The sequence below is a fragment of the Lampetra planeri genome, chromosome 1 (assembly GCF_965212315.1).
Source record: "Lampetra planeri chromosome 1, kcLamPlan1.2.h2, whole genome shotgun sequence".
Lineage (NCBI taxonomy): Eukaryota > Metazoa > Chordata > Hyperoartia > Petromyzontiformes > Petromyzontidae > Lampetra > Lampetra planeri.
In genome coordinates, this window is record NC_136107.1 from 23,996,819 (window position 1) to 24,016,836 (window position 20,018).

Sequence of the window (20,018 nt, forward strand, 5' to 3'; positions counted from 1 at the left end):
TGTCTGTCAATACTGGCCGTGATATAGAAACTATTTAGCCAGAAATGCACTCAGTGGGTAAATGTACATCTACGGTACATTAGACAGCACGTGACTTTGTGAATTTGTGTGTGATACAGTTGAGAATCTTGAATTTCTCTAATGGCACTGCATCTATATATGCTATGAAGAAGACCCATGTCACAAAACTATTATATATATCTCCTTTTAAGGCCACGGTGTTATTGACAAATGTGGTGAGGTTTTTTTTAATGTATGTGCTGCTTGCTGCTAGCCGAGTTTCTGGTAAAGGGCAATAGGGGTGTGTGTGGGGGGGGAATTATCGTGCATTCCACCTCTTTGGCAACCCGTACGTTCTGACCACGGTCACACACCCACGCAAGCCTCTCTCTCCCTCCCCACCCCGAAAACCCAACCCCACGCAACCCCTACCCCAACCACCAGCGCACAACACACACACAGACCACACCACACAGGCAAGGCAGCAGGCAGCAGCGACAGGCGTCAATGAGTTGGCGGCGCTGGGCAGGGCCAGTGGGATCTTGCGCGGCGTCGGGAAGAGAACGAGAAGGAGCGATCGGCCACGAACCTGGCACAGAACACCACAAACAAAGTTCCAGGCATAGAACCCCCCAAAAGTTCCCGGCACTGGCGGCGGAGCTGAGCGACATCGGGTACCGGGTTACGAGCTTGGGTAAGTGGCGAGCACATGGGGGTGGCTGGGGGTGACCCCGAGTGGGTTTTAATTGAGTTGACGTGCGGATCATCGTGGCTTTCGTAGGCTACGGATCAAGTAAATTGGGGGTTTTGTACGTCAAGTAGGGGATGACAATAACGTTGGTGGCTTCTTTGGGCATGTCAAGGGACGCGTTAATAAAGTGAAGCGTTTGTCACTGGGGTTAGTTATGCGTGTAAGTCTACGCGTGTACAGTTGACTTCTTGTTTGTATTGTGAAAACAATGGAGGAGGCATCTACTGGATGTGTCCTTGCTGGTGTGCTCAATGTTATTTTCAGACCGTGCTTGTCGGCTGTGTTTAATAATTAGCAGGTTATGATGAGAAGCTGGAATTCCTCGAGCTGAGATCGAGTCAATGAAATGCGTATCACGTATTTATGAGTGTACATCCTGCTTAGACATTATTTAAAGTTTAAGTAAAAACAATTGTTGTTTTTATCCAGATGCGTTGAGAATTAAATGTTTAGTTCACGTACATGCCTTAAATGTTTCGGTCGAGATTCAGTGGCAGAAGTGCTTTAACAGTCACCTACTTTATTCTTCAGATATTCATTATCAGAGGCCAACGTTTCCCTTATCGCATCAATTAAGATACTCATAATCCTGTCCCAAATGAATCCCAACCCTGCCCCTTACTATAACAAGGGCCATGCCTTAGGGATAGTTCGAGAGCCAGCCTTACGTACCCTAGTTTAGTCGCATATCACATCACAGTACTGTACACTAACAATAAACTAGTGCATCCTTCTCAACCTACACACAACCTCAAGTAAACATTGCGCAAACTTGACACATATTTTGAAGGATACAGTTTTTTTTATTTGGGACACCTTTCTTGGACGTATGAGGTGTGTGCTGGTTACATTGTTCCAAAGAGGTTCCTGCAAGGCACTGTGTGATATTATCTTTACTTGGCAATGTACTTGCCGACGTATTCACAAGGTGGTTGGAATTCTAGCCGATGAAATGTGAACATTGGACTCAAAGATTGGCAAACCCACGCAGTAAATTTAAAAAATGCGACGAACTGAAATCTGACGCAAACTAAATCTTAAGCCACCGTTCAAGTGACTTGAAATGCACTCGGCATCACTCCTTTTTGACATTTGCGGTGATTTTATTTAGAACAGTCGTGAGATTTCATAGTTACTTTGCAGTATTTAAAAATCTACCAACGTCCGAATCCGTTAAATGTCCCCGTGACATCACGGGCATGCGGAGTGATGGGGCTTGCGAGATGTGGCAACACGAAAACCACACGGGAGGAGTCTCATATCTCTCTGGGAACCCACTGACTCTTCTCTCATGCTTCTGGCCAACAGCTGCAGTGTTCATTGGATGTTAGACGTAAGTGTTGTTAGCGGGAGGATGCTAATACAAGTGTGAAAACGTTTACTTGGTACATCGCGTAAGAATGTTTAGTTTACCATGCTAGTGACGCGTTATGATCGCACACTGCTATCATTACATGTGTTTCAGCCGTGTGAATGGCCTTGTGTAAAATGTTTTCAATGATTATGTTGGTGTTTGCTTTGTGTATCGCTACTTAAACACATTGGGTGGAACTGCCTGGTAAACAGGAATAGGGAAGGTTTGGATGGTTGGGGGGGTCTGTGATGAGTTGCAACATGTTATCAAATTGGCGTAGCTAATTTAATTCAAGTTGCGAATGTCCATATTTAAACCTGCCAAACACATTTACATTGCTTATGCCATAATTTTGTCAAGTATAGCCAAGGAATTCCTTGTTAACTTGTGCAAATAATTTCTGGAGGGCTTTAGCTACAGACCCATGCACTCCATCTCCGTGTTTTAAACAAAACTATGCACAACATACATGGGTTGCCTAGTTCCATGGAATAGATGAAAACAGAAATGTGAAAAAGTCCATAAATTCACCCGAGATGAGAAAGTTCCCCAGGGTTTTATTTGCGACACAATGGTGGGTCAAAAATAGCAGGGTTGATGAGACACTAGACACAACTGTTACTTGTAGCATTTTCGAGACAGGCGGTGGCATAATGATAATCTCTTAACTCATTCTTGGAAGAGATGAAAAGATAGTAATTGAATGGAGGAAGTGATGTCATTGATTTAAATTTGTTTTACCTCTGTTCGGTGTTGGATGTGTTCTCTGTAATTTATAGAGCGGACATTCCAGCTCTAAATCTTTACTGGAGATCATCCTTTGAAGTTTTCACTCCACACACCAAACTTCAGCCAATAGGATATCAGTTGCCACAGCAGTAACGTTTGATCACCACGGTGCCCTGCATACCATTGGCTGGGACCTTACTCTGTGAGCGAACCTTGGGAATTAAGCTGGGGTGAACCATACATGGTTATGGGCGAGATTACAAGCTTAATGAGCCCTACCAAAATGTGGAATGTCCCCTGTGCCCCCCCCCTTTCACATAAGCCTGGCTTAGTCCGATCTGTAGTGGCCTGTGAAGTGTGATTTACTAAGGTACCAGAAAATAGTATCCAGGAATGTAATGTACTGTATTTTAAAACAGTTTTAAACTACTTGCATATGTAGAACTGAAAGTAATATACGGACCTACAACACATTTTGGAACTGTTACAAAGAAATACTGGATTGTAATATACGTGCTTTCTTTACAAAATGGCAACTTGAAGTTGCTTTATGTGTGTGTACACACTATGGTACATATTACTATTTTTTAAGGATGATTCTGTGCTCTGTACTGTATTTGCAAGTTTCAAAATTACGTTGAATACAGTGGGGGGAAAAAACGTCATACTAGTTGTGTGGTGTTGTGTATCACCATAATCTAGAGCGATGAAACTTTTATTTTCATAATTATGGGTTACACAAAGCAAGGCTTTCCTCTCACAATGTCGGACCCAGCTGGAACCACTAAAATGAATGCATATTTTAGTACGTATGTTTTACGGTTGTGGATGTGCCTGATAAGACATTTCTCAGTCTCATTTAGTACTGGAATTGTACCATCAACAGATTTCGTTTTCATGAACTTACTAAGTACATGCAACTTCAATTATACTTGTTTATCTTTCACAAAGTTGGATATGTGACGTACACACCTTGCGTCTGCTTGCCAACCTGTATAACAGGAAAGCGTTTTACGTATATGGTTGGTATGACGATAGAGTGAGTACATTATGCAGAAAAACGGACACGTGTAGACTACCAGATACAATGACTAATACCAACCTTGATATGGGCTTCCCTCTGATTAGCAAGGTTGGCTGCGTACGTAAAAAAGTTCAACAAACATACATACATATTAAGTGCATCTAAAATGTCAGCTTCATGGATGATGATGGCGATGACAAAAGAATGCTCCTCAAGTGATGCCAAACTGGTTCTTGGGTCCAGTGTACACATTATACACATTAGGCAACCCTCGGCTCCAGTCTGCTTTCAATCTCAACAATGGCGATTCTTTTTTTGTACTATGTAGCACAAAAGCACAAGTGCTGTGGACATTATACATTACGGAATGCATGCCTCTTTGTAAAACTGCATATGTACACTCCCCGCACTGTTTTCGTACACAGGCAGTGTTATTAGAGTAGGTTGGTGAAAGTCCCGATATGCACCAACTCTCTTGTCCATGAATCCTGGTATCCGTGGGGTGCAGTGGAACATTGATTCATCCTGTTATCTGAGAATTTATGGACAACGGGGTGACCACGAACGGAGATGGTATTTCAAAATATGAAACCTCTAACAGAGGGCTCTTCGCATTCTGATTTACACAATAAAAAAAGTCACGTGATAATTCCATATCCTGTAATGATTGATGTTAAGGTTTAGAGCTTGTAGATACAATGGGCTTTTCATGTAAAATAGGAAAAACAAGGAAAAGAAAGTGCCTTTTTGGTTATCCACTTTGCTGCATGCCTTGCAGGTAGGAGTACTACTTTATACATACTGTATACAACTATATTAAAATATGTTATACTATGCAAAAAAAATACAGTTCAGTGTAATAGAAACAAAATATGCAGATGAAATTTGCATGTTATATACATTTTAATAAAGCAAGGTATACTCTTGGTCACCCAGCAATAAAAGTACCATACATAGCCGTATTGAGAAAATAAAACACACAGCCCCTATAAACCTTAAAAGTGTTATTGGTGAAAACTTTTGAGATGGGATTCCTCCACAGCTCTGTTGACGTCTTGTGGGCCAACGTGGGTGCCCGGTGATGGCCGCAGTCATCCTTGCTGTCAGCCAAGTCAGCAGCAGCACGAGGTGGTGTCACTTTTCGATGGCAGTGGCGGCTTGGGTTTAACGTCGGCCAACACATTCCATTCCCATTACCCAAAGAAAGAATGCAGCGTTATTGTTGGCAGAAAGGTCGCAACTTGGCCCGCTTGACGCCAAGCGGTCTGCAATGGTCGCTGCTGCTTGGCCCTATTATTAAGGCCCCCCACCTCCTCCCGGATTATTTGTAAGCTTCTCAACAATGTTTAACATTGCGCAGGCAGTCTCGTGGTTTTTATGCCCAGGGGACTTGCAATGGGTTTTGTGGTTTACCACCTCGCAGTATTGTGTAACCTATATACTAGCATGGTGGTGTTTGAGAATTTTTTTTTAAACATATAGACATACTTCATGGGACCTCCTTTGCCAGTACCAAAATATACTAATAGGGTTTTCCCCTTTTTTCTGGCAACAAAACTGACACCTTTTGCAAGGAATCATGTCTACATTAACCACAATACCTGCAGTCAAATGCAAACAAAAAAAACAACACTCTGGTAATTTATGCATTGTCTTAAATTACCAGAGTGTTGTTTTTTTGTTTGCATTTGACTGCAGGTATTGTGGTTAATGTAGACATGATTCCTTGCAAAAGGTGTCAGTTTTGTTGGCAGAAAAAAGGGGAAAACCCTATTAGTATATAGACATACTTTTAACATTTACACACATATATGGACCTTATGGCTGTACCCCGGCTCTCGCATAATGTCCGTGATACAGTCATTTTTAGTCTGTTGATGGTCGGCGATGCGGCAATCGACTCATCTCGTCCAGCTGTACACGATGTACCACCACGGTGCGTTCAGGATTTCAGAGAAATCGTCCTCGCTGCGTTTCGACATCTTGGTGTAGCACCGATTTCCGATTGATTGGAACTCCAGTCGCCGAGTTAAGTAACACCCCTGGGACAAATAGTGTTCCAGAAATAATGTATTTAATTTGCCTCGGCCCATTTTGTATTATTTGCTACCCCGGGGTACCGCCAAATCGAAGAAAGATTTAGTAAAAACCTACTTGTCATTCAGAACTGTGGTGTTCACATTGTAGCATTGTGCATTTCTGTTTGATGTTGCCGAGCCAGTGAAGGGAATTCTACATCGCTGTCAGAATCTTTAGACTTGAAATCCGATGAGCTATGAAGCTCTTTTTTTCACAGACGTCCTATTGCAGCCATTGTAACAGTATACTGTAACATATACTATATATGTAGAGACTAGATTTACTACCCGGCTTCGCCCGGGACTTGGATTCTTGTCTTGGATTAATACATGGTCTACTACGTGGAGGGTGGGGGATGCGTGACGTCAGTAGGCATACTGCGTGACGCTTCCGCATGCGGGTGACATTACAGGTGTGACGTCACCGCTCACTTTCCGTGCAAAATATATCCATTATTGCGCCCCCAAAATACAAAAGTCTATTTTTAGACTTTTTGCATTGTGTACAGTCTGGAAGCTACCCACATGACACATTTCAAGTATGTTGCATGTCGGGAAGTATGCTAAACATTTCGAACAGACACACATTCACGAATTTCCCTTTTATATATATAGACTATATATGGGCCACATTCCCATCCCCTGGCAACAGTTGAAACGCATCGTCTTGGCGATGTCTCTGTAACAATAAATACAGAGTTTGCCCGTGAATTCTAGTGTACAGTATAATACATGCATGGCGAGACGTACATGTATTTCTGAACACTACTGTACAGTAATATATACATCCTGTTTCTTTAAGTCTAAAATTATACGGTATGACTAAACTACATGTCAGCATTGCTGAGTTTACTTTAGTTTAACGAACATAGATACCATGGATTTTATTATATAAATTATATTTTTCATTAATATCTGTACTGTAGTATGGTTGTTGAATAAAAACATAAACTAATCCCAACATCCTTTTAACAAAATATTTATCCAGCATTAGCATGTCCTCTAGTGCCATGCACAATGCAGTTTGCATGCGAGGCTTCTGTCTTACTGTAATTGTTAAACATAAATATTTGTACTCCAGCCAATACGACAGGATAATCTACAGGATCATACTTCCCCCCCCCCACCCATGTACTCAGAATAAATGCGAGGGAGCCTCTTCAGTGTCCCTGGCTAACGCACAGGCCAATTAAACTGGCTGTGGGAAAGTGTCTGGGGGGGAAGTGCTAAAGTGCCCTTTCTGCCGTGCGAGAACGATGCGATTGCAGGGCCCACTGGGCTCTTCTCACAAGTCCGGGCTTGTCCAACGGAGAAGCCAAATTGCCCACGTTGTGTGTTATTTCTTTCAATAAGCTACCAGCCATGCATAAAGGGGGCCCCCCCCCATTTTAACCGTGTGACTGGAAGGCGCTCGCCGCACTCTTGATTTAATGCAAAGATGTAGTGTGTAGATATAACTGCTGCAACGGTAGAGGCTATCTCATAGAAGCTTTCGTTCAGGAAATGTAAGCGTTACTTTGAATGTGGTGTTACCTTGCATGTGCGCGCACATCACAGAAACTCATTTAATGTTGTATATACGAGTTGGTGAAATGGAGATCCAGGACAGGTTTTTTCCAGTGAAATTGCATATGGTCATAACAGGAAAAAAAAACCCTTTGCTGGAATCCTACATAGCGCAGCACACAAACCACTACAAATCCGCCTCGCACACAAAGATCCCCTTAGATTACAGGGGCTGGCAACTTGCGGCTCTGGAGCCGCATGCGACTCTTTAATGACTGCTTCGGGATGTTATGTATTAAGGACCACCACGTCTCATATTCACATGCATTGCGGCTATTGATTTTTTTACCGAATTTGAAAAAAAATAGCTATTGTTATTTTGGTTACCGACACCTGCCCTCGAAGGTGTATACAAATTATTGGGACAAGGTATTTGAGTTTGCACACACACTGTTAGAAGGCCAGCACAACTCACGAAGAGGTGGTGTGGCAAATACCAAGCCCATTGATTATGTTTACACACCACACCAGCTACAGATTTTAAGGACTGAGGGGGGAGGCTCAAGCCAGGTGAAGACACCACTTTCCACTAATTTTAGCCATAACCAGTATTCAGACACTGTAGAGGACGCTGGGTTTATCGTGCACTGTGCCAAGGGCACTTCTGTACCCCTCTACACATGCACACACACCTGTTTAACCCTTACATTATTCCAGTGTACCAAAGATAGTAAAAAAAAACTCGTGACTTTGATACAAAATGGCCTCCAGCCCGCTTCATATATATTTTTTATTTAGTTACTCGACGAGGCTGATTGCGTGCGTATGTGTCGGTATGGACGTTGCAGGCCACAGGGCGTCAGGCTGATGCAGGATGGCGGCCCAGAGGATCCGTGCCGTGCAGGCGGCCGACATGTCCCGCAGTCACTCAGAGGGCGACCTCATCGACTTTGACGCCGACGACGAATTCTCCTCAAAACGACTCTCCGACAGCATACCCGGTAGGGCAGCGCTCGCGACATTGTTTCCGCTAAGGTGGCCGGTCGTGGGATGTGGCCGTGGAATAGTTGGTTCGCACCACTTGAGCTGCGATCCAGGGATCACCAGTTCCGATTCGATCTCCTGACGGCAATAGGCAACGCTCTTAAATACGTGCCCAAGCTCTGTCCGCTTGACTATTGCGATTTTTCTTTTAAAACTTGCAATGACCTGCTTCTACAAACGTTGCCAAAGAGTTTTACACATTTACACTTTCCAGCATGCCTTGGTAATTCGTTGCAGAAATCGCCAAGCGTCTGTAGGATTTGGCTCGTCGGCCACGTGTGAAATAGGTATAGTGGCAAGTGTGTTGAGCACCAAGCTGTCTGGTTGCCAAATAAAATAATATCTCTGTAGTCCTCGTCATAATCCGATGCACCATATTACTCATGTGCCGTATTTTGGGCTCATTCTCAAATACAAATATATTTGTTGTTACTGTGAGCAGTTTTCCTATAATTTTACTGCTAACATATAATTAGATCATGGCTGCTGATGATGGTGAAGACATGATGAAGACATTTAATGTCTCTTGTAGAATATAATTTTCCCTTGTATTTTTTAAAAATAACTGGCAGTGGTTTTAAACTGAATTATACTTTGCAAAAATGATGACTTTTTTCAAATGGAAATCTGCGAATATATTTGAGGTTGCCTGTTATAAATGTTTTGTACAGTATATTAATATTGTCACGGGTGTTGTATTAAGATAACCATGGTCAATTTAAGGGGAGAATATTCATTATTAAATCAGGAAACTGAACCAAATCATCAAAGCCATACAGGCATATATTGAAGTTGCCTTGATGTAAAGTGCCAAAGGCATCACAGTTAACATCATCACCCAAAAATATTGTTTATTTGAAGTCCGTTATAAAAATTAAATGTCTGTAGGCAATGAGAAGGCATGTCAGTTATGTTATGAATTTGTTTCGATGAAAGCTAAATTATGGTGGTAATGTGTGATAATGAAAAAATATTTCATTGGAATGGTGGTGGCGAGTTTGTCTGGATGGTGGCAATGATGATAACGATATGGCGGCGATGTGAATATGCCGGACGATGCAAAAAAAAACGGTTCACAGCTCAGGGGACACCCCTTCACTGTAAAGACCATCGTATGACGGAGCGACCCTCGCGTGTTTCCCGCACAGCGAACGCGTCATCGCCCTTCGCCAAGAGCTCAGTGTGCGAGGTGGTGGCCGTGCGTGACTTCTCGCCGGCCGTCTTCCCCGCGCTGTCCATGCAACGCGGCGACCGCCTCTCCGTGCTCGACACGGCGGGACCCGAGTGGTGGTACGCACGCAATCACCGCTCTGCCGGCTTCATCCCAGCGTCCCACGTGCGCCCGCTCGACGGGGCGGCGCCCCTGCGTCGTGCGCTCGCAGACAGTGGCATGGTGGACTCCGGCGAGGGGGACAGCGTGGAGAGCGAGACGGATGGGTCCTCTGGTGAGGGGCGGCCTCTTGCAGAGATGCCCGGCCGCACGGAAGGCGCCGTCGCGCCGACGGAAGTTTCGCCGGCGGAGCGGCCGATGCTCGCGAACGGCGACGCCGGGGACCGCCACTCCTGCGCCAGTACGGGTGACCTACTGCTGGAGCGCAAGATGGGGAACAACCCGTTTCTGCAGAGCGCTTACATCTCGAACCCATTTCTGAATGATATTATGACTCCAAGCCCTTCAAACAGTTTCCACAAAGCTGAAAATACGTCTGCCGAAAAACTGTTGTTTGACTTCGATTCCAAAATGGTTCTGAGGAATGGTGTCGTGAGTGCAGACTCTGAACCGCAAAATAACATCGCGTCAAGCGGCGTTTACAGTTCCAACGACGTCTTTGCAGTGGACAATTCTGATGCCTTGGTGTGTATGGACTTGAACATGGAAAAACTTCTGAGCCGGCAGATGCGATCTGGCAATGGCCAAAAGCCCAGCAGACACGATAGCGGGAGGAACAACAAACAGAGGTCGCACAGCCTTTCGGAGCTGAGTGCCATGCAAGCCACGCAAGCGGGGCAGGACACGATGGACTTCTTGGACCCACTGGGACAACCCCTCACCCAGGACTATGGTTCACTCCACGACCGAGAGGCCTACCGGACGGCCTGGCTGCAGCAGCGTCAGATGACGCGGTCGTGCCACAACCTGGGCGCCCTGTGCCGCAACCCCGGCTGGGGCCAAACACAGCCTCTCCAGACCCAGGCTGTGTTCCGGCTGGAAAGCTCGGGGGGCTCCGTGCAGGTACCCGAGACGTCCGTGAAGTTCCACGCGGCGCCTCTGCCGACGACCTCTTGTCTGGACGACGACAATGGTACCGGCGTCACCAGGGAGGTCAGACTCAGGGCCCTGCTTGACCCACCAATCAAGCTGAGCGGAGACATGATGACGGCCGTCAGCCCCGTGGTAGAGGTGCGTCTTGTTGGCCACCCAGTGCTGAACCCACTGATGCTGGAAATGAGGGTGGCGGCTCACGTGAAAGAGGATCCGCTGAGCCAGATGTGCGCTGAAATTGTGTGCCTGGGTGCAGAAAATCCCGAGGGCCCCTACGCCCTCCTGCCCGAATCCTATGTCCATGGAGACATCATTCATGTTCAACTGGACAATAAAAGGCATTGTGTCTATGTGGTCGCAGTGGCCCAGTTGAAGAGCAATGGTAGTTCACTTCCGTGGGATGCCCTACAAGATGCGGAGAGCATCAAAGAGGCCCTGGTTAGCCAACCACGTGCAGTATCTGAAACCTCATCAACAGAGCAGCAGGTTGTTTCACAGATGGCACAGAATGCAAATGGCAGCCGAAGTTCCCACACAGGAAAAACAATATGGGATTTCATTCGAAGACAGATGACACTGGCAGTCTACGGGCCAAAGCACCTGCACCCGACCTTCACTCTAGTGCTTGCACTGTTTGGACACTTCGAGGCTCCATCTACTCTGCCTTCAACAGACACCAACTGGGAAGGCAAAGTGGGGAAGAAAAGCCACCAGCAGCCAATTGGGCTGACTCTTTGGGGGAAACACGAATTCATCTTGAACAGGCCACAGAACGTGGACGTGTCGCTGTTTTCCAGTGAGCAAAATGTGCAGGTCACTGGCTCCAAATCGGGATCCGCCAAGAGCTGCTGCACCGTGCGGGGCTTTCAGCTGCGCCTGGGCCGCGTGTGCCGCATGGCATTCCAGCTTTCATATCACGACTCGTCGGCAGGCCTCGCCGCGTTTGCACTGCGGGCGCAGCTGCACACCGACGCCCAGGAGCTGCTTACTCAGTTCAGCGTGACGACTCCACCAGCTACAGCGCCTGGCAAGGTGCCGGCACCGCGGCGCTTTGTCAAACGCAAGGAGCTCGGCAGGTCCTTGCTCTCCTCCATCTCCTCGGCGCCACCCTCATTCACGGTGCTCGCACATCGGTCTGCTGAGACAGCCACCTTTCAAGAGCATGACTTCACGATGCCTATGTGTGCCACAGCCCTAAAGACAATCGTGCGCCAGACCAAGTTCATGTACTTTTTGGAGTACAGGAAAGGAGCCACCATTGGGCTGTTGAGCAAGGAGAAGATCCGGGCCAGAGGCCATGCAAAGACCAAGGAGTGGTACGTGGGCTACACGAACGGCTGCGTAGGGCTGGTGCACTGCAAAAACCTGAAGCTGTTACCAGACAACGAGCAGGTGGCTCCATCGGAAGTCCCGCACGTGAACACCGGCACCCTCCTCGAGCTCCTGCTACGCCCCTGCCACTCCCTCAACTTCAGCTGGTCCACAGTGTCCACGAAGGTGGCAGAGGGGCTGGCTGACTGGCGGCCGCTAGCCCGGGTGCTGGGCTACCGCGAGGAGGAGATGGAGGAGAGCTTTGTGGAGGAGGATGTGGACCGAGTGTCTGCCGTCCTGGAGAAGCTCAAGGGTGACTGCACAGGTGGTGACGGGAAGAGGAGGTGCTTCTTGAAGGAGCTGTTTTCTGTGAGTATGGCCTAGCATTTCTTTACGTAAGCATGGTGAATCTGAGGTTCGCGGAGAAAACCTATGCATACGTGACATTAACACTCAAACTCAACAAACAACTTACTTGTTTACTGCCACCTGAAAGGCACCATGCTGCTCGCTCTATGGTACTTCATACAATTATGAGGAATGATGACCCACTAACCACTTCGTATCAAGACGAACACAATTGAGTTAACGTGGCCGATCATTAACAGCTCACCCACGGACCTTTTTCTTAATGCAATGGCCGATGTGCTTGCCGTTCCCCAGGCCCTGCTGCGCCTGGACCAGCATGCCGTGGTGGTGCGCGTGCTGCTCGACTGCGTGCTGCTCACGGTGTCCGTGGACCTGGGCGCCCGGTGGCGCGAGCTTGCCGCCCACTTGGCCAATGTCACACGGCAGCAGGCCGAGGCCTACGAAGCCCCGCACTGCCAGGACGGGGTCCTCCTGCCTGAGGTCAGCCTCCATGTACAGCAGTGTTTTTCATTAATTTACAGAGGGGCGGCCACTTTCGCCAATAAAACATCCATGCGAAGGCCACCGCACATTTGAAACCATTGGGTTTGACAGCACTATGGGGGTGTTTTGACATGTGTGTATTGTCGGGGGGTGCACATCAGGGGCCGCACTAAAGGCCACCAGGGGCTGCCAGTGCCCCTTGGGTCTTGCAATGAAGAACAATGATATACAGCATCTATGTGCTGTAGGGTTTCCACTGGTCCTGGTTTTGACCGAATCGTTCTCTCTGAGGTAGCTTTCTCCAGTTGGTACTTGTGGTAGCGTAGGAGTTGTGCAAGTATATTTCTAGTTTGTGTATCGAGTGAATGTACCACAAGCCTCTCTTGCAAATGAGACATTTTGTTTCACTGACTGTTCATGTGTTTCAATATTAAAGGTCAATGCTAGGTTAACCAATTCACAAATGCACGTAATAATTTCAATGTGAATTTCTATTCTGTGTTTTGAGAATATTATTGTGCACTTTTATGTAGTTTGTGCTGTCGGCTTCAAACTATAATATGAGTAAACAATCATTCTCGCACCGAGGCGGTGACATAAAAGAACACACAACCAAAGTCACTTTAGCCCATCCATCCCCATTTGTTGGGTGCACCCTTGTACATGCTGCAAAGAGTGTTCGTCATGGTGGCAATAAGGCCAACAAGCTCCTCTGCACTGACATGCCGATTATGAGACCCCCCCCATCTCAACCTTCTGGCCGCACCTTATGAAAGTTTCTTCAAAAGACACTAATCGGTGTATTCGTTTCTCCGCCCTGTCCATCGTGAGCAGACGGTGTGGAAGCCGGCGTTCGACTTTCTGGTGACGTGGAGCGGGTCATCGCGCGAGGGCTACTGGGACACACTGCAGGAGATGCACACCGCGCTTGACCGCACGCGTGGCAGCGGGGCGGCGCGCGGGGACCGCGCCCTCACCGGCGTCCTGCTGCTTGCGCACGGCCTGGACACGCTACGAGCGCACGCCTTCCCCGTCGCCGATGGGTGACCTGCTCCTCTTTGTCATCGGGCCTTGCACTGCTGATGAAACTGAGTGAAGTTGAAACCTGTTCAGGCTTTGAATGTATATATGTTGAACTTCTTTCGCGGCGTACATAGCCAACCGTGCTAATCAGGCCGTGCTAAACACTGCAAGGATACATTGATATGCAAAGTCGATTGATCGATGGATTCAATGCCGTTTAGTTTTGGCGTTGAAACGAGAACCCCCTTTCCTGCGAATTTACAGACTGGAAAAAGTTCGCCACATTTACCTTTAATTCTGACGACAAATAGAAAACTGTAAGCCAGTGTTTTAGGCAATAACGTTGAGAATTAAGCCACTGTTTAAGGCAATGGCCAGAAGAGGAACCATTTCCTAAAATGTTAGAATATATTTCAGTTAAAAAGCAGTGGTGATGACAATGGTAATGATGAGGTGTTTTCAGTCTGTGCTTGTACACTGCTGCCAACACAGTTGTCTAAGTTTTATTTGTATGCTTTATTTATTTATTTTATAGCATCCACAGTTCACCTGGATGGTGCATAATTATTATAAACGACTTGTAGTGCCATCTTCGTTTGCTTTGTTCTATCACATTGCAGAATTGTGTTTAACTAACCAGGATGGGCCAAGATTAAAAAGTTAAGCAAAAGGCATAGTCATGGCGTGTTAGTAGAAAATAGGAAGTTGCACACTGTTCTTCTACATTTGATTTAAAGCAAACAAATAGATACTCTTTGGTTCTTTCGGTAAAATCACGTAGGTAGAAATTTTTATTTAGTTTTATTTTATTTCTACCTACGTGACTTTACGGAAAGCTTCAAATCAAGATCAAATAAATAGAAGGAAAATGTTCACATCAACAAAAAATTAAGATTAAACTTAAGTACAGGCCTGCCCGGAAACTTTCTTGAGATTTTGCGATAAGCACTGCCCATGCTGCTCCCAATGTTGACCAGACACAACTTGTCTGCAGATCACATTCCGTTCGCCTGCATGGCGGGAGATGTGAACTGTTTTGGAACAGGGAATGTAAATAAATCTGTTTTTTTAAAGTGAGCAGTTTGCTTATCATCACAGCCATATTAATACTTTATTTAAAGCATAAACCTAACTAATCTGTAAAAAGAGTATAACTGGTGTAATAGGATATTTTTTCCTATCTTTATTTTTTAAGATGCTTTTTGATCTTTTGTAGTTAAAGAATGAAGCCATATCTTGCATTCACGTGAAAAAGAATCCCACTTTCATTCATGTTAACACAAAGTGTATGGCTGTAGAAAGATTGCTGATAAAAAACCCTTCAATGTCAGTCAACATTCAATTGTAATGTTATCTTATTGATGTTAAAGTCATTGGGTTATATCGACCCTATAAATCGGTGTGCAAAAGCTTGCCTATGACCAAAAGGAGAATCCGATTTAATTGAACAAGGTTAAAGTGGATTGAACTGCATGTTGCTTGACATGTAGAACATGAAAACCCAGCAGATAGCAATACAGCACAACCGAAAAAGAACCTTACATAGCTCGGTTAAAATAAACACATTACCAATTGTAATGACCGAGGCAGTAATTACATTAGCCTCGTTAAAAGTTCCATCACACAAGTCATGAGACAATCGTTCCATTGGCAGGCAATTTTGTCCACTATGGCCCTCTAGTGGTTGATAGCAGTATTTTGTAGGCGTGGCTCGGCTGCTTTTGAGATACACGATACAGCAGGGGTCCCTAACCCCGGGCCGCAGACCGATACCGGTCCATGGCCTGTTAGGAACCGGGCCGCACAGTAGCAGGAGGTGAGCGGTGAGTTCGCGCGTGGTCCGCCCCCATTGTTTTATTATTTAACACTTCCATCCGCGCCTCTTTTCCGCACTGCGCACTCGTCTCAGTCACACAGTGTTGGTAAGCCCACAAGCTCTAACCCCTAGCCAAAATGAGTAAAAAACAAACGTCGCTGGAGAGCTTCTTTGAAAAGGAGGAAAGACCCAATGATGAACCCCCCCCCCGGTCCGTGAAAAAATAGCCTTCCACGAAACCAGTCCCTGGTGCCAAAAAGGTTGGGGACCGCTGCTATACAGTACAGGTAGCATATATTAATTAGTGGACTTTGAACTACTGCTTGTGCAACTATTTGCAGGTCACCTCGTGGGAGTATAACAAATTGGAATTTGTTCTAGGAGGAGGAAAACAAGTTGTGTCATTATGGGCTGAAAGTGTGCCTTGCTTACTGCTGGTGGGATTGCAATAGCTCACGTGAAAAACACCTTTGTCACCTATCCTAGACGTTTGAGATAATACGGCTCTGGTTTCCATGCCTTATTATTATCCTTTGTGATGTGAAATATCGGTGGTGTCCCAAAAGGGGTGAAAGAAAGCCTCAAGGATTTCTACCCAGCCCATGGTGACATTTAAAGTGAAACGTTTTGTAACGAAAACATGACGGCAATTTGAAATTAATTTGTAAATATTTAAATATTGGTCATGTTTCTTACACAGTTACGCTTTTTTCACTTAGTTTGCTGTCAATAGTATGACATTTAAGTCTTGAAAATGTAAACAAAACAATCACTTAGCACAACACTCCAGTATATTATCGTTTCATGTTTTATTTAATACCGTATTTTAATTACATTCTCATTGTGCGCATGTTCAATTAGCCAGGCACACACATTGTCAGAAAGGGAGCAAGTTGTTTTAATCTCACATTTTCAAGCACACGGGGTATGTTGTATCAATTTGCTCTCGCTTGTTTCACTGAAATGTATCTATTGGCTTTAGTGGGACTGTACTAATGCTTTGCTATTTTCTGAAAACACGTAATTCCTATCTAATTGGCTGAATACATGTTGGTCCCTGCTGTCTGCAGCAGTGAAAGCTAAATTTGTGTCAACATCATTGCTGTATATATTTAAATGTAGCCTTTATCCAATAACTACCAGCGGTACAGGATGAACATTCAAGTACCGCACTGCATTAGTGTTGGTTGCTAAAAATTAACTTGAGTCCACAACATTGTGCAGTCCATTTCTGGGGGCATGATAACTTCATTCTCCTCAGCCAGGTGTCGGAAAACTGCGACATTATTTATTACAAACCCAGCGTCTCGTATTCACTTGCTTTAGCGGCTCTTGTATTGAGTTTTTGACTGAATTCGAAAAAAAAATGGCTCTTGTTATTTTAGTTGCCGACCCCTGCGCTAGGCAGTGCGAAGGCCACATTCTAAACGGCAAGATGGCAACATGGATTACAACGCAGGTGTTTCACGTGAACTTCCTCGTCAGAGGCCTAAGAAACAAGTGGTCAGCTGGCTTGCGATTTATGTCTAAGAGCCTCGGGCAAATCACTCAAAAAACATGTTCAAAACTGATCCATCCAGCCTGACTGCCAAAACAATACGGCTGTAGCTAATACGACTGTAAGAATACAGTGGGGAGAACTGTAGCTGAAGTACCTCGTGGCCCCAGGACATTCCCAGTAAGCTGTTCTTGCTGTTGAAAGGATAATTATCCTCTTCGTGCAATCGGCTAACCTTCCCTCCCACCCACTTCTGTAGGGGAAAAGGCAGTCGGTTTGCTATGGCTTAATGTGTATTTATACATTTCTTCACTATTTATTTTCAGTTTTTCTCATTTTATAGATTTGCATGACTGCATTTTCTTAGTTAATATAGTTATATTTTTATTCTCGCATGAGTGACAATATTGTACATCAATGTGTAATCCTATAATGCCATTGTTTTCTTTTTTTACAATTGTTGAATGAAAAGGTCGTTTTTAATCAACCTAGTTTCTGTACCAGAAAAACACCTTAAATTGTACAGAGTAATTGAGGTTAATACTGTTTATGTCATCATATGCAGGTGGAGTATATATTTAAATAACAATAGTTTTTAAATCTTGATTTGAAGCTTTCGTGACTGCAGGAATCCATATTCTTTGGTTATTTCGGTAAAGTCACGTAGATAGAAAATTAATAGATCACGACGTTTCGATCACAACACAAGCGGCTGTCTTCAGGTGAGAGACAGAGAAAGCTACTGAAACAAGGCCTTACATAGGCCTGATATCGTGTTTGCTTACAGAGAAAGGCTAAGTGTTTAGGCTGCCCGATCTTCGGTATCAAAACATTTACCATCAATAAATTGAATCCATCTTTTGACTCCAGTAACTTAAGAGATTGTAATTAATATTCTGTATATAGTAAATAAAATAACAGTAAATTATGTTGTGCTTATTTTTCAAGCATTACGATTTGAATGACCTGACTATAGGGATTGAATACTGTGTTAACATCTGAAAGTCATGAACGCTGAGTATAGGGACCCCCCCCCCCCCCCCCCATTGCCATAATAAAGAATGAGCGCCCGTCACTGTGGTCAGCACAAGAGCAGCGGTTGCTTTAGGTTCAGGCTACACGTGTATTGTGATCAGACGAAGTCCACGTGCTCAATACGCGATGTTGTTCTCTTACACCCCCCTCAGTCGCATTACACGCCGCCGTGCTTTGTGAACGTGTCGGCGGTGCATCCTAGGACGAGGTGCGTGTTGGGCTCTGCTGTTGCTGTGTGGGAACATGTCTCATGTTTGGCCGATGCATCTCGATGAAGCCGACGTTTTGATCACGCCATGGAACGACTCTGCCATGATACCTACACTCACTAAGGAGCGGTGTGTTTAGTGATAAAGAGTTCAATAGTCACTTAATTACGTCCTATGTTAAGTGTGGTATTTCAATAGAAAATGTATTTATACCCCTACTGTTGTATTAGCCATATGCTATATAACTCCACATTGTATAAAGTCTCTTTTTATAACTTGGCCATAACGATGTTAGGAAACCTGAGAATCAAGTTTCTTTGTGGTTTTTTTTGTCTTAGTTATTTTAAATAAACATCAAAACAATATTTACGAGTTTTGCTTCTTTATATACTGTATATACATCTGTAAAAACATTAATATTGTTCAGCTGTATCATTACTCATGTACCCGAGACAATGCTCTTCTTCCTAGCGTTGTTCCCGCTGTGGCGCAGGGTCCGCTTTTCGGCATTGTCTTCTCCATTTGGCTCGGTCCAAGGCATCTTCAGGGGATGCGTTGACCGCCTTTATGTCTTCCTTTATTCGATCCATCCATCGCTTCTTCGGACGTCCGCGTGGACGGCGGCCCTCTGGCTCAATACGCATGGCAGTCTTGGCCACTCATGACTCTTCACTTCGCATCACATGGCCGTACCGCCGAAGCCTTGCCTCAAGCATCTTGTCCGCAATGGGGGCCACACCAAGTCGCTTCCGAACGTCTTCGTTCATGACACGATCCCATCGAGTGAGTCCGAGGCTCCTTCTGAGCATCCTCATCTCCATGGTGTGGAGAGCTTGTTCGTGTACAGTTGTGGCTGGCCAGCACTCGGATCCATAGAGTGCCACCGGTCGGACGATGGTCTTGTAAATTTTTCCCTTCAGCCTATCCGGCATTTTCCGATCACAGAGGACTCCGGTGACTTGCCTCCACTTCATCCATGCCGCATTGACTCGTGACAGTAAAACCTTGGATTGCGAGCATAATTCGTTCCGGAAACGTGTTTGTAATCCAAAGCACTCGTATATCAGTTGTGATCACGTGACGCTCGGCAGACAAAGTGTATACACGTACTACTCGTATTGCAAGACCTCGCTCGTTTATCAAATTAATATTCATTAAAAATGTGTGCTCGTCTTGCAAAACACTCGCAGACCAAGTTACTCGCAATCCAATTTTTTACTGGATATCCATTTGGATTTTCCTTCTTTGACACTGAAGCTGCAACTGCAAGGAGACAAGCATTGGACAGGTTCCGCTTGAAGGAGAAAGTCTGTGAGATGGGCTAGTCAGGAGGGGATACAAAGGGTAGCTTGTCAATGCAATTTCATCCGCAGCAGCTCTGGGTTCAAAGGTTTGCACAGTGGCCCACTGCAGCTTGATTCGAAACAGGCGGCACCCATCCAAATCAATCTCAAGCCTCCACGTTCTGTTAAGTGCACGTAATATAGCTGTGTAAGTCACTTGTCAATGACGTTACCCGTTTATG

The 20,018-nt window shown here is 45.3% G+C and overlaps 1 protein-coding gene across 2 annotated transcripts; it reads left to right on the forward strand.

Annotated features, from left to right (window-relative positions):
- The first annotated feature begins 459 nt into the window (after nt 1-459).
- LOC144720490 (SH3 domain-binding protein 4-like) lies at nt 460-18,858 on the forward strand. 2 transcript variants are annotated; one of them, XM_078597280.1, is made up of 5 exons: nt 460-694; nt 8,291-8,443; nt 9,635-12,429; nt 12,724-12,909; nt 13,747-18,858. In XM_078597280.1, exons 2-5 carry the CDS (start codon nt 8,317-8,319, stop codon nt 13,957-13,959), a joined length of 3,321 nt encoding a protein of 1,106 aa, XP_078453406.1. In that variant the 5' UTR covers nt 460-694; nt 8,291-8,316; the 3' UTR covers nt 13,960-18,858. The 2 variants fall into 2 exon arrangements, with proteins under 2 accessions (XP_078453406.1, XP_078453407.1); XM_078597281.1 differs by lacking the exon at nt 460-694 and having other exon boundaries at nt 5,530-8,443.
- The last annotated feature ends 1,160 nt before the right edge of the window (nt 18,859-20,018 follow it).